Source organism: Pteropus medius, unplaced genomic scaffold (genome assembly GCF_902729225.1).
Source record: "Pteropus medius unplaced genomic scaffold, Ma_sr-lr_union100, whole genome shotgun sequence".
NCBI lineage: Eukaryota > Metazoa > Chordata > Mammalia > Chiroptera > Pteropodidae > Pteropus > Pteropus medius.
Window position 1 is genome coordinate 8,789,010 of NW_024350927.1, and position 14,343 is coordinate 8,803,352.

The window sequence follows — 14,343 nt, forward strand, 5'->3', positions numbered from 1 at the left end:
GCTCTGAGAACCGGACTCTGCTTCCGGACCTCTGGGCACGTGCGGCCTCCGCAAGGAGCACGGAGTTCCGGATGGGGTCGCCCATCCTCACGCCTGGCGGGGTGGTGGCCCCCGGCGTTTGGGCAGCACACGTGCTGCTCTGCGGCCGGCACGGTCCTCGTGTCCTTGCGGCTCCACGCTGGCTCAGACCCAGCCAGGCTGCCAGCCAGCCGAGGACTAAATCCCCGACAATTCCTCACCCCAGCGTGGCGGGATGTGCCCCTCACGCCGGATGTATCGACTGTCTTGGACACTAGCTGTAAGGTTCCCATGGAAACGCTGCCGGCTCCTTCGCTCTATTGCTCTGAGAACCTGCCAGGACCTTGCAGAGTCCCGAGTCTGGCACCTATCGCCTCCGCTGTCCTCCCAGCTGCGTGTCATCCGGAAGTGACTTCCAGGATCTTTGCACATGTCACTGGGCATGTCTATGAGTCATAGCAGAGCCAGCCGGGGCTGCCGCCGGATCACTAACCGATACTCTCTGGGTGCGATGATCTGCTGGTGAAAACGTCACCCAGCTGCATGGTTACCGCCCGCCGCTTCTGTCTTTTCCACAAGGAGGCCACACGCCGCGTGGAAATGGAGTCGCGCCCTCCCACGATTCTTCTTTCCACGAATTTGGTGACCACGTGGAAAGGGAAAAGGGCCAGTCGGGTGAACCACGTGGGCTCCGGGGCTGCGTGCCAGTCTCTGTGCTCATAACCAGCCTGGTGGCTGAAGGCAAAACAGTTCCCTGTACCTTAAAAACTGCCACCTTCACCCTGAGACAGCCCAGACCCAGACCCTCAAAGCAAAGGTGAAGAGTTCTCAAACCCAGGCTGTCATAGCAGACAAAGGAATGAAAACACAAATTAGATGCATTTAGATTTTGACAGAAGTAAAGGTTTTCCTTTGAAAACGAACTGAGCAATCACAGCTAACAGGGTCTCAAATGAACTCACGCATTAATTTTTAAACGCAATAGTAAGTAGGGCAAATGTGAAGACGGCTTCTTGCGCCCATGTCCAGAGCTCTCTGAGCGAATGCCACCGTCCTCGCTTCCCAGCTGTCCACTCACTGCCCCCGAGTGCACAGCAGCCTGGGAACACACCTCCAGGACAGACCCAGAGACGCAGCCCAGTCGTGAAGCAAGAGGCCCCAGCAAGTATGTCTGACTGCAGCGCACACGGCCGCCGACAGCCATGGGAACTGCGCAGCAGGAGGGAAGCGTAAACCCGCTCGGCCTCCACCTGCAGCAACGGCTGCAGAATCTGCGTTCTCCGTGACCTCGGCAGAATGTCGCCGAAGCTGCGAGTTCGCGTGGGCAGGCAGACTCTGTGGGAGCAGCTCGGAGTGGCATCGGGCTTTATGATTGGGAAAACCGGAGCTCCCTGAATCCTGGTGCCCTGCAGACGAGGAACCTGAGTCTCTGGGACCTTAGGGGACTTGCTGAAGCCCCGAGCCACTGCTGCGGCTCCCTCTTCCTGCTGCCCCATGAGCCAGGGCACCCTGGGGAAACACGAAGAGGAAAGCGGGGAGCACAGACTCACTGGTGTGTCCCACGTGCCCCGCGTGGGCCGCCCTCACTGGGCCTGGGGGAACGAGGGAGCCTCGTCTTACCTCGTCGGTGATCTGGCCTCCGAAGGTGACCCATGTTCCTGGAAGGAGACACACAGGCCCAAGTCAGAGAACCTCCACAGGAAGCTGGCTTCTCCCCTCCCCGGTGCCGAGACCACAGACTGCAGGGCCCAGGGGACAGCCACAGGCGTCGCAGGGCTCTGCTCTACAGCGAGCACGTCTTGGGCATGTGTTAGTACCTGGCCTTCACGTCTCCCTGTCTTGGGGCCACAAAACAGAAGGGACAGTAAATGCCCAGAGCAGGCGGCCAGCTGCAGGACAAGCTGCAGGGAGCAGGATGAGGGGCAAAGTCCGCGGCCTCGGCCTCGCTGGACAGTGTGTGTGTCGGGGGCGGGTATCGTGTGGTCTGGGAATGGAGCTCACATCTTAAGAAGGAAAAGGCTGTATTGCTGTCTCCCTCCAGCTCCTGGGTACCCCCCGCACTGCCTCCTTGTGCCATGGCAATAGAGCCCCCCACATCCTGGCTCTGGGTGTGGCCTCCCTCCCCACCCTGCGGGTGACCCCTTTCCGCCCTGCCCAGCCCTCCCACAGCCCCTGCTTCCTTGGTGGCCCTGGACCAAGGGCCCCCATACTCACCGAGCCCCAGACAGGAGACGCGCAGGCCCGACTTACCCAGGTTCCTGAAAAACAAACACTGTGAGCCCTCAGCGGCCAGAAAGGACCTGCCAGCCAGGCTCGGGGCCCCCGGGGTTCCCAGTGCCAGCTCCCTGAACTCCTACACCAGCTAACTCGTGTTCTGAGGCTCTAAAGGCGAGGGGGCCGTTCAGAGAGAGGCCTACAGCTCGCCTGTCCCTGGGGGTAAAGGGCCAACTGTCCCCCCACCCCACACCAGGGCTTAAGAACGCTGCTGGGACAGGCTATGCTGGTGACCACGCCGGTGACCAGGCAGGGACTGGAGAGCCACCTCAGAGAGAGAATGATGGAAGGAACACGTCTCATTTCATGGGCTGAGACGAGATAGATCTGGGCCCTACAGTAGTAGCCATGGGCGTCCTCTTGAAAGAAGTCCCTGTTTTTGTGCCTTAGTGTCACGTTTGTGATTTTGTGTGACTTTACCCCCTCTCCCTGAGCTGTGTGGCTAGCGGACCTGTCTGTCCCCACGCAGCAGGAATGGGGAAAGACAAGAACTCCATTGTGGGGTGCCAGTTCTTGCCCCAGACTGAGCCCCAGCTCTGTTGTGACCCCTCGGCCAAGGCCGCTTAGAAGGGTGAGGTCCAGACACCCCGACAGCATACCTCCCAATCAGGCCCAGCGGCCACAGCCACGCGGGCTGCCCAGGGCTCCGTCACAGGCCCACTGAGCACCCGCTGCGGGGCACATCCCAGTGAACGGGCCATGGGCCGTCACTAGTGTCCTTAGGGGACGTGGGGGTGGCGGCGCCCTGCTGAGCAGTGGAATGCCTGTCTGTCCTGGGAGTCTGGGGGGTGGCAGCAGGCTGGCTGGTCCTCAAGCATCCCGCCACCGACCCTGACAGCTCTGTGGGACAGGAACTCTCCTTTGCCTGTATCACGACTCTCATTTTACGGAAGAGCGTGTTAACGCCGTGCGGAAGTGGACGAGATGGAGTCCACCCAGCAGGTGGCTGGGGAGCGCACTCCCGGCCATGGTGGCACGCCCCCTCCCCTGCCCTCCCGTTTACTGCCACACAGAATGGGACCTGCCCAGACCGGGAAGCTGATCGAGTGGCCGGGCGCCCTGGGTGTGCCAGCCACAGGTGGGCTCTGAGCTTCTGGGTGTTGCCCTCCTGGGGTCTCGCTGCTGGCACCAGCCCGGGCTGTGACACCCTCTCGGCAGTGGGAAGTCAGAGAGCAGCGAGAGACACAGAGGGTGGATCCCTGTTTCCTTCCTCGAGGGCCCCCCGGTGTCCCCCCGAGGCCGCCCCACTTCTGACTTCAGTATGTACTGTGCCCTCACGTCCTCACTCTCCCCACCCAAACCGGGCCCCCCAGGAAGGCCGCGCGGGGCCTGAGCCTGACCCGCCCCTGCCACAGGCCCACCTTGCCCCTCCCAGCCTCGGTTTCCCTGGTTACGAGACCTCTGGACCCACCCAGATCACAGGCGGTCATTTTAATTTAAGGTAGTTCGAAATTGCCCAGCTTTCTCGTCAAGTTCCCTTTAAAACCAGCACGGCCGCCGGCCTGCTCTTCCTTCACGGTGCTGGGGATCGTCCCTAAACGGGACCCCACGGCAGCTGACTTCTCTTCTGGGGCGGGGAGAAATCGGGCAGAGGCTCCGAAGCTGGAGCTCAAATCCTGTTTGACCTTCCTGGCTGTGTGTCCCCACTGTGTGCTCGTCTGCACAATGGGCTCACAACACCACCGCCCTCAGGGGTGCCGTGAGGGTGACGTGATGTCACACAGGTGCCCGGGGCACAGGGGTGTGGACACTGACTCTGCACGTGTCTCGTTTCCCAGAGAGACAGCAGAGAAGAGGGGACGGCGGCCTTTTTCCTTACACGAAAAACAACAAACCAAAGAGGCTTTAAACACTATGGCGTTAAAAAGGGAACGGAAGTTCCCTCGTCTCTTCCCCCGTGAGTCAGCGAAGTGACGGATGGCGCCTCAGCGTTGCTCGTGGGCACCAACCCACAGAGGCCCGCGTTTCGCTGCCAGAAAAGGAGGCACAACCTCGACACCTGTGCGCTCACGTCAGGCCAGCTGTGTTCATCTGTCGAGGTAATTTTTCCCACACTGTCTAGAAACTAGAACTTTGTGACGAGACGTTGGAACATTGTGACGAGAGATGAGAATGTTGCTCACGACTGGTCTGGTAGGGACCGGAGTTTCTGATTGGTGCTTCTCGGCTGTTTGGGGACGAAAGCAGACCCCTTTGAGAGAGCCCTCTCCTGGACCTGTGCACGGACACGAAAACGCTCAGGCCTCGTGCGCGACACCCAGGTGTCCACAGAGCCCCAGGGCACCTGGTCCAGACAATCCAGGTGCTGGACTGGGGCTGAGAACCCCCTCTGCAAAACCGCCCCCAATGTCTGACCGTGGGGGAGCGTTTCCCGGCCAGGCTCTGTTGAAGGCCGGGTGTTCGAATGTTCTCCTGAATCTTCCCTTTTATTGGCGTGAAGCCAAGCGCCAGAACGTGCTACGACGTGTTCGGCGCCAAGTGGATCTGGCAAGACAGCCGAGGACACAGGACGCCAGGCCGAGCCCGCCTGTATCTGTGGCCAGAGATGGTGTGGCCTCTCGCCCACCCGAACGAGCAGTGTCCTCCCATGCCCGGGCAGCACCCATGGCGGCACCCAGGGCCGCACTGAGGGCACGTGGCTCTCCAGCCGGTTCTCCAGCCACTGCCCAACGGGAACAATTTAGCAAAACTAGGACACCACATGACGCTGCAATTACTCCGCGCAAGTCGTTTCCCCGTCGAGATGATGGTATTGGTTCTGCCATCGCTCCGGGCTGCGGGAGAAGGGATGAGAAGGGACAGGTGTCTCTGGGCTAAAAGCTTTACGTAGAGAGAGGCTGCTCCGTGGGGGCGGGGCTCCCAACAAACCGCAGCCTCGTGTGGGCCACGGTGGGCGACACGCTGCCACGCGAAACTTTCAAAACGCGCAAGTCATTTCCCACAGACTCATTATAACTTGACACAATGATAAAACAGCTGGCTACATCTCTAAACCCAAATAATGTCAGTCTGCATCGCTTTGGCTCCTGTCTCTCCGGGAGGTCTGGGGAAATGCTAATGAGAACTCGTGGATTTAACCTTCGCAGAGGAGAGCACTGAGGCCCGTCAAGCAGCCACTGGACGCCCTGTACCCCTAAACCAACACTGCACCTCAGACTCCAGGCAGTTACAGATCTTTAAGAATGGTTTAGGGCCTTTTGCTTCAGCCGTCTGGGCAGAGGACAAACATCTGACCACGTGATGGGAAGCAACGTGGCCCTGATGAGCTTGTTTGATGAAGGGACCGGGGTGTTTTCCAGGCCCGGCCCGTTCCAAGGACGAGCCTGGGCTTCCGGGTCTTCAGACTGCAGCCGGCAGCATGGAGTCCCCAGGGCGTAACTCGGGTGCGGGGGGAGTGAGTATGTGAGAAGCCAGGCTCTGGGACAGGCCTGGGGACCGGAGGTTGGCTCCTGCCTTTACTCACGGCGCGTGGCCTCCCTGCTCCCCTCGCGCTGAGCGCCCCCTGGGCCCCCTGGCAAGACTGTAGTGCCCTGGTGCTGGCCACACCCCTTTAGCTCCGTGTCACGGACAGGTGTGGCTGGAGGCCTCCTCCCGGCCCTGGAGCATGCCACTGAGAAAGGCCAACTTCCTGAGGGGACGGTCGAGGTGCGGCAGGTGGAGATCAGGTTCCCCGCAGCCTCCACCTGCACCCTGGCTGTGGCACTGGGGCAGTCACGATGCAGCAGCCCTGTGGGGCAGGAGCCCCGTGAGGCAGAAACCCTGTGCTCAGCACGGCACGAAACATCCCACGTGAGCCCACCTCCCCTTCCTGTATCCAGGCGAAGCTCACCTGGCCTTGCCACTTGTGAGGACACGTGGGGTCCTTCAGTTAGGAAGTGCTGGGGCTGGGATCTGAACCCAGGTCCTCAGACTGACCTCCCACCCATGCCAGTCCAGCGAGCAGCGTTCTTTACTATCTGTCACCCTCCTGCCTCCAGCACGTGTCACACGTACACACATGACTGCACATATATGTGCACGGTGCCCGCACACACACAGGTGCATGCACACACACAGGCATGTGTATACACACAGGGGCACACACAGGTGTGCGCACACACAGGCACACACATAAGCACATGTGCACACAGGCGTGTGCACGCACACAGGTGCACACACACACAGGTGCATGTACACACATAGGCACACACACAGGTGACACACACAGGCAGTACACATCATCACATAGCAGGCACATGTGCATTACATACTACAGGTGTGCACACAGGCTCACACACACAGGCATGTGTGCATGTGGTGTAAGGTGACACAATAGGTGCACAAGACGTGTGAGAGCACGCATAAAAGCACACAGAGGCCTCACACACACACACACAGAGTCACACACACAAAGGCGACACACACAGAGGCTCATTGTCAGTTACATTACATGTTAGTGCGTGCACACAGAGGCTCACACATACACACAGAGGCACACACACCACCATCCTGAGCACGTGGACTCTTCGCCGGCTGTTCCTCGATGGATCTTAGGGTCTCGGTGGGGGGGGCGGGGAATTGTGTTAACGGCACACTTGCCATTCACACAGCGCTTTATGTTTTTAGAAATGGTCTCCGTTGTATGAACTCCTTTGAGGATCCTAGGATTGACTAAAAAATCACAGCGAGCAACAGCTCTCAAACTAAACAAGTCTACTCTGTTTACTCTCAGCTTTTGATACCCACTTAAAAGATGCGCCCTCAGCGTGCGGAATAGACAGTTCCATCCTGGGCTCTCTCACTGAGCTTGGACAACGGGACCAAAGCCCTTTACAGGATGCCAAACCTTCCCCGAGGACAGGGACAGAAGGGATACGGGAGAAGCAAGACTTATTCCAGACTCCGTCTCGAGGAGGCGCGTGGGACTTAGGGCTTGGTTGTTTCACGTGAGGTCCGGCTTTGGGACAGCCGCTTTGGGCAGGTCTAACTATGTCTCGGTTGTTAGGGCCGATTCTCTCACTTTCGAGTTGCACCAACACCAGCTAACAACCCAGACATTCTCCTCAAATGCAACCAGAATCGTCTGTGGCTTTTCCTGAGGCTGGTGGCCATGTGACCGAGTCACAGAAAGAAGAGGTGGGAATACTTTACGGGGACCTGGGAACCAGAGGCCTGACCGAGCGTTTCCAGTTCACGCGGATGGTTGTTGTAAGGGCTCCCCTTTCCCCAGAAACACTGTTCTCGAGTGACAAGGGGCTCTGGGCACTGGGAGACTCGCAGGGAATGAGAAAGGCCAGAGCCCCAGAGAGGGTCCCACGACCCTGCCCCCAGGGGCCCTGCGTTCGAAGCCGGACACTCCCTTTCCACCTGGCTGCATCCGCTGAGCGTCTGAGCAGGACCCTGGGTGAGCAGCAGGGTGGAGCGCAAGGGGTGGCAGGAGGGTCCCTGCCCCTGAGACTTGAGCTTTGCACCACTCCACATACAAGTCACAGCAAGAGAACCTGCAGCCCTAGAGGACCGAGCCCCAAGCAGCGGGACACATGGCAGCCTATGACATCATCACGCCATCAGCAGGAGACCCCACTGCGTCTCTGTGCCCCATGGAGTATCTGTCCTGCCTGGAGAGGAGCCGGGGCCTGGGGTCCGGCTCAGGTTGGGGAGTGAAGGTTAATTCCATCCTGTGGGTCACCCAGGAGTCCCTGCCTATCAAACCAATGCTTGTCACGGTGGCCCAGATGCAGAGACAGCAGACCACCCACGGGCAGCTTCTGGGGCCCTGTGTGCCCAGGGGGAGGGCAGGGGACTGTGGCCAGTGCCCTGGGTTGCCAGGAAGAGGAAGCATCAGAGGCCATTGTGGGGGGCCTGGCTACTGTACCCCCCGCCCCACAGGACAGAAACGAATGGGCAGAAGGAAGAGAAGCCACCGCGCCCCTCTCCCTACAGCTGAACAGACTTGGGCTCCGGTTTTCTTTCTTACCCGGTCAGCCGAGGCTAGACAAAGCCCCTCCTGGCCTCTCAGCCCCAAACCGCCCACATCCGAGGGGATCGGCAGCTGCCGGCTGTGTAGGGGGGACCCTGCGCCGCGAAGCCCCCGAGCCTCCTACCTATGGTTCATGCCCGGCGGCTTCATGCTGGCATCACCGGTGCGCGAGTGGCTCCGCGCTGACAGCTGTCCCAGGCTCTGGGCCACCATGGCCACGGCGCGGAAGCGGCCGCGGGTGCCTAGGCTGGGGCTGCTGGCTGCCGGCCGGCCCAGCCGCTCGTCGGGGCCCCGGCCCTTGAGGCCGTGCTCCGAGCATGCGAAGGACACCTGCATGCCGAGGTCACGCTGGCCCTCAGCGCCCGGCCGCGTGCCCCTTCCTTCCGGGTTCCGAGGTCATCTGGCCCTGGAGCCCTGTCTCTGTCTGATAAGACTTCGCCCCAGATGGCGAAGATGCTGCGGGGCCTTCCTCCAGGAGCGAAGGGTTCCGGAGGCAGCTACGCAGGAAGAGCCAAGTGCAGCCTCCCAGGGAAGGGAATCAGATTTCCAGAAACGACCTAGGAAAGGCCCCACCAGCGAAAGCCCCAACCCCGAGGGCGGGAGCCGCTGGCCGTCCCCTCGCCCCTCCTCCTCACCTCTGGGGGACCCTCCTCTGTCCCTACCTGCTCTGGCTCTGGCTGCTCGGCCCCCAGCCCAGCAGTGTCCAGCAGGGCCAGGCTGCCAGTCACTCCTGACCAATGAGAGACATCGTGGCCTCTGACGGGAGAAGGGGGAGGGAGGGCAGCCGGGGGGCTGAGCTGGGCCTGCTCTCCTGGGGTGGTGGCCTGGGGATTTCGGGGAGCGGTTGCTTCTCCAGGCTTCCCCGGGGCCCTCAGAGGGGGCCTGGCGTTTCAGTCCGTGCACTGCATGCTGCGGGCTCTGGGGCTCCCACCAAGTCAATTAGGTGACCGGGGAGAGGCGTAGGAGGTGTCCGCTGATTCATTATTAATGAGGGGCGACGCAGAAGCCGCTGCCCTGGCAGATCCCAGGGGGCCGGCACTGGCTGCTCCAGGCCGACAGCTGCTCGACCGGGAGCGGGCGAGGCAGCCGTGCAGCCGGCGGACGACGGAGCCTGCGGCTCCGGCCAGCTCTACCGGCTCGTGGCTCTTGCCCAGCAAAGTGGGGCTTGGCACGAGGAGAAGCCAAATCACCAGAAATGCGGGGCAGGAAAGACCACTTTGTCTGGGTGGTAATGACACAGACGCCCTGAGGAAGGACACCCAGGCTTCAGGGCCCAGAGGCCCGGGAGGGTCCAGCACTGTACAGCCCCTGGCTCACAGCAAGCGCTCGAAGTTTGGCGATGGGTGCGTGAATGAATGAATGAATGAATGAAGACCCCTCCCCCCACTATCCTCTTTGTCCATACTCATGGCTTTCAGGGTTCCCCGAAACCCAGACAGATGCCCCTGTTGGCAGGAGGGGCTGGCGCTGCCCTCTGACCCTGAGCGTGCCACCCCTACCCTGCAGGGGGGCCCTGGCCGAAGTTGCCTTTGGGGCCCTTTCTTGCCCTTTCGGAGGGGCCGAGACTGAGCACTGGAGGTGGGGGCGGGCGGTCAGGGGTCCAGCTCAGGCTCTGCCGCTAACTCCCTGTGTGATCACAAGTGGGCGTCCTGCCCTCTCTGGGCCTCTGAGGGCCACTGACAGAGTGAGGGCGTGGCCTGAGGAGCTGCTCTGTCCCTCCCAGCTCAGACCTGGAGGGGACTTCCGCACCTGCTGGCTGTCCAGTCCGCCCTCTGCTCTGACAGGACCTAGAGGAGAATCTGCCCCGACCTGTTTGCAGGGGATAGCTGGTGGCTGAGCTTGCTGCCCGCCTCGGCCCGGCCTTTTTGACATAGAAGGACACAAGCTCGTCTGGTCTGGGGCTCCTGCTCACGGGATGGAGCCCCCTCCTCGCACCTCAGTGTTCTCACGGTCCAGTGCAAATCCTAAGGGCACAGTCGGATCAGGCCCGCAAAGCACTCGCCCAGGGCCTGGCCCTTGGGAAGCCATCCTGGGTGGCATGTACTCCACGTCCCTCAGCACGGGGACTGGAGTTGGAAGTTGGTGGAGGCCCATATGAGAGTCTCCCTACCATCCTCCCCATGGACACGGGCCTAACCCGGCAGCTGGAGCCACTCTGAGGGTGGGACCAGGACCTACCTGGGGACAGAGGGTTGCGGGGGGAGCTGGTGCCTATGTCTATGGGGCCCTGGCAGGTCACAGATGACACCTACAGAGGCCAGACAGGAGTCCGAGGACCCGTGGGCTCAGCTGTGCCTTCCTCTTGCGCCTGTCCACGTAAGCCGTGGGGCCTGGTTGGCGGGGCTGGGAAGGTAGAAGAGCAGCCTGTAGCACCGACTCGCTCACCAGCTGAGCCCCTCCATGAGCTGGACCCTGGTACGCAAGGACGACAGGCCCTGGCCTTCGGGGAGCCCTCAGGCCTGCTGAAGAGGCCGCAGATGGCCGACTGCCTCTGGACCCTCCCCAGAGCTCATGGAGCTCGTGGTCCCAGGCAGGGCTGCTCGACATGTGACTAGGGTTCATGGGGGCTTGTTACACATGCAGACCCCTGGGCCCCACCCAGACTTACTGAATTGGTAGTTCTGGGGCCAGGCCTGGGAAGCTGCATTTTTATCGAGAGCATCGAGAGCGTCGAGTGGCGCTATGCGTCTGGCCCAGAGGGTGTGGGCACCTCCTGCTTCCTTCTTGCTTATACATTTCTCTGCTCTGGCAAACTGTGGGGTCCCGCAGGGCCGGCATCTCACGCTCCCTCGTGGGGGGAGGCTGTTCTCCGGCAGATGGCGGTGTTATAAACAGCACCCAGTTAAGTGGGCTCCACAAAGACTCAGTCACCACAGCGTGTAAAATGTCACCTGCCTCATCACACGACCCAGCAGTTCCACTCCTAGGTCTGTGCCCAGACAACTGAAAACACATGTCCCCAAGGAAGCTTGAACGCAAATGTCCACAGCAGCATTATTCGCGACAGCCAAAAACTGGAAACAACCCAAATGTCCACCGACGGACAAATGGATACGCAAAATGAGGTCGGTCCGTACAACGGAATATCATCTGGCCACACACAGGAAGGCAGCGCCAGCACACGCTGCAGATGAACAGACCCGGGAACGTGGTGCTCAGTGGGGAGCTCGGGTTGCAGAAGGCCTCGCCGTGTCACGGTCCCCTCATACGGGACGTTCAGAACAGGCATATCCGGGGTCAGAAGGCGGGTTAGTGGTTGCCGCGGGCTGGGGGCGGTGGGGAGTTGGGGAACTGGGGAACAAGGCTACAGCTTTTCTTTTCGCGGGGATGAAAATGTTCTAAAATGGATGGTCATGTGATTTTTTGCACAAGTCTGCGAATATACTAAAACCACAGGATTGTATGCTTTAGATGGCTGTATAGCATATGAGTTCTCTCTCAATAAGGCTGTTATTGAAAAAAAAAACAACAAAAAACATGTACCTCACGAGCCTCCAGGCCTTCGCTCTTGCTGTTCCCTGGAGATGTGCCCTTCCCGATTCTCCGTCCCGAACTCTTCACACTGTGACATCAGCTCTGACGGACGCTGCGGTGCAAGGCCAGCCCCCAAGCGCCAGTAACCACCCCGTCTCCGAGTGCCACGACCACACTCTCCCCGGTGACAGCGGGGCGCGGGGAACCATTCCCTGGTTCCTCAGGCGTCAGCAGGAGTCAAGACTCCACTCTCATGGGGCCCTGGGCCGGACCCCTGCCCTCCGCTCTCTGTGCCGCGCTGTGGGGACCGCGGGAATGCGAACTTGACCTCCGGACTCTCCTGGGGAGCCCAGGGCACGCGCGCTGTACCCCGCAGAGAACCGCAAGGTGGATTTTTAAAGGTTGGCCACAGTTGGTCACTTTCCACTTGCCCCAAACGGGGGTCATGATTCCTTATAGTCTTAGGAAGTCACCAGGATTGATAAGTGTGGAAAAGCTAGAACCTTAAAACCTCGACCTAAACTTGCCACAGTTCAACGTTGCCTGAAAGTGTCTCTCCTTTCGAGTGTGTTGAGGTGGAGAGGGTGAATCCTCGCTAACTTGAAGCGAGCCTTGGGCAGAAGCATGGGGCGTGGGTGTTTGCTTCTGACTCACAACCAATTTTTGGGCTCCTGTCCTGCCTCTCGGGCACCTGCTGTGGTTAAAATGAAGCAGCTACTTCCTGAGGTGACTGATCGGCGCTGTGGCCACCACAAGTACAAGCTCTGCTCTGGCCCACAGACGGCCACTAAGGAGGGGTTCCTGGAACAGAAGCTTCCGGATCAGCCACCTGGAAGCCACCCCCCTCCCCCGCCATCCCACTTGCCCCAGGAGGGCTTGGCGAGACAGGACGGGAAAGCTGGGCCCTTCCCCAAGAAGGGGACCAGCTCACAGTGGGGAGGAGACGGACACCCTCCTTGCATAGAATGTGGCCCGCAGAAGTCTCCATGCCTGGAGTGGAAGTTTTACAGATGGCTTTGAAAGCTCAGACTGCAGCAGCGACTCAAAGATAAGGATGAGCAGCTGCCCATGACCAGTGGGGATGAATGGAGCATGGTTTGCATACAAAGGTGACTTCCCGCCCAAGAAGGAGTGGCAGATGCCGAAGAGCTGGGGGCTGCCCCCGTGGGGCAGTGGACGGAAGGTCCTCGGCCCCCCACGTTTCTAAGACCAAACGGTGGCAGACCGGTGGCCTTGGCAGACCACCCGTAAGAGCGAAGGAAGACCCCTCAGGGGCTGAGTGCCATGGCTGTCGCTTCCTTCAGGAGCTCATGCCCCGGTCAGGCCCAGCACTACTGTCCTGAGAAGGTGACTGTGACCTTATCTAGAAATGGGGTCTTTGTAGATGAGGTCCCAGTGGATCGGGGTGGGGTTTATAGAGAGGGATTTGGAGACAGACATACGGAGGGGAAGCAGCCGTGAAGATGGGGCGCGGACTGGAGGGACACGTCTATAAGCCTGGAGTGCTTGGCAGCCACCAGCTACCTGATGCTGGGAGAGGCAGGAAGGACCCGCCCCCAGAGCCTTCAGAGGAAGCATGGCTCTGCCAACGCCTGGGTTTCAGACTTCTGGCTTCCAGACTGTGAGAGAATGCGTCTGCTGTTTCAAGCCACCGTTTTGGTACAGTGCTTTGTGACGGCAACCTTGGGACACCGGTCCAGGACCCTTCTCCAGGCGAACACGTCCCCGCTTAGTCTCCCAGACTGGTCCACCCCCGTCCCTCTTCATCCTCTGCTCTTTCTGTCCTGCCTCTCTTCCCGCTGCAGCGTCCTTTCCCATCGCCCTTGAAGCCACACTTGGTTCCCGGCTCTTCCAGGAAGCCCTCCATGACTGGCCCGGCTGGAAGGGATCTCCTGTGAGAGACGCAGCAACTCGGACTCAACCATCAGTCAGACACCGCCTGGTGATCTTCCTGGCTCATGGTAAGAGCCACGCAGGCCTCCTTGCCCCGCCGGAAGTTCAAAGCCAGGGTTCCCCGCCCTCCTCATCTGGGCTGCGGGAGAGGCTCGGACGCAGCTTCCAGTCCTGCTGTCAAGGAAGCACCAAGGAGACGCACTTCGCGGGGGAATATTCGGGAACGTGTGTTAAGACCAAGATCACTCAACCCCATCAGCCGGTACTTAGGGAGGCTCAGCATGTTCTGGGTGCTGGGAACAGACAAAGGCCCTGCTCTCGGTGGGGTGCAGAGGGGCAGAAACAAGATGACCGGTGGCGGGAGGGGTGAGGACGACTATGAGAGAGGACAGCGGGCTGGGAACGACTCGCTGGGCGTTTGCTTAGGCAGGATGGTCGGGGGGGCCTCTTCAAGGACCAAGGTGTCAATGACGGGAGCGCAGCAGCCGTGTGGACGTCTGGGGGCCATGCCCTCTGGGAGGAGGGACAGATGCACGAGGACCGTGAGGGCGGAGCGAGCTCGGTACTTTCGAGCATCCCGAGTCGAGGGGAAGGGGTCCGGGCTGGAATCAGGGGCGGGCATGGGCCACGCACGGCCTTGTGGGCGTTGGAGTTGATCCCCGGGGCCTCAGGGGAGCAGAGCCGGGTCACACTGAAGCCAGGTCTGGCGTCCGCTGGCCCCACGT

At 60.5% G+C, this 14,343-nt stretch overlaps 1 protein-coding gene across 4 annotated transcripts in view; it reads right to left on the reverse strand.

The window, feature by feature from the left end:
* Positions 1 to 14,343, reverse strand: part of KCNAB2 (potassium voltage-gated channel subfamily A regulatory beta subunit 2) — a 77,823-nt gene that overhangs the window by 22,868 nt on the left and 40,612 nt on the right. For all 4 annotated transcript variants that reach the window (XR_005648560.1, XM_039842364.1, XM_039842363.1 and 1 more), the window contains 2 exons: positions 2,233 to 2,276; positions 1,639 to 1,676 (listed from right to left, as the gene is read on the reverse strand). Coding sequence is in view for 3 of the 4 variants with exons in the window: in XM_039842364.1 (XP_039698298.1) it covers positions 1,639 to 1,676; positions 2,233 to 2,276 (82 nt within the window). In the remaining variant the exon portion in view is untranslated. The remainder of the gene's footprint in view (positions 1 to 1,638; positions 1,677 to 2,232; positions 2,277 to 14,343) is intronic.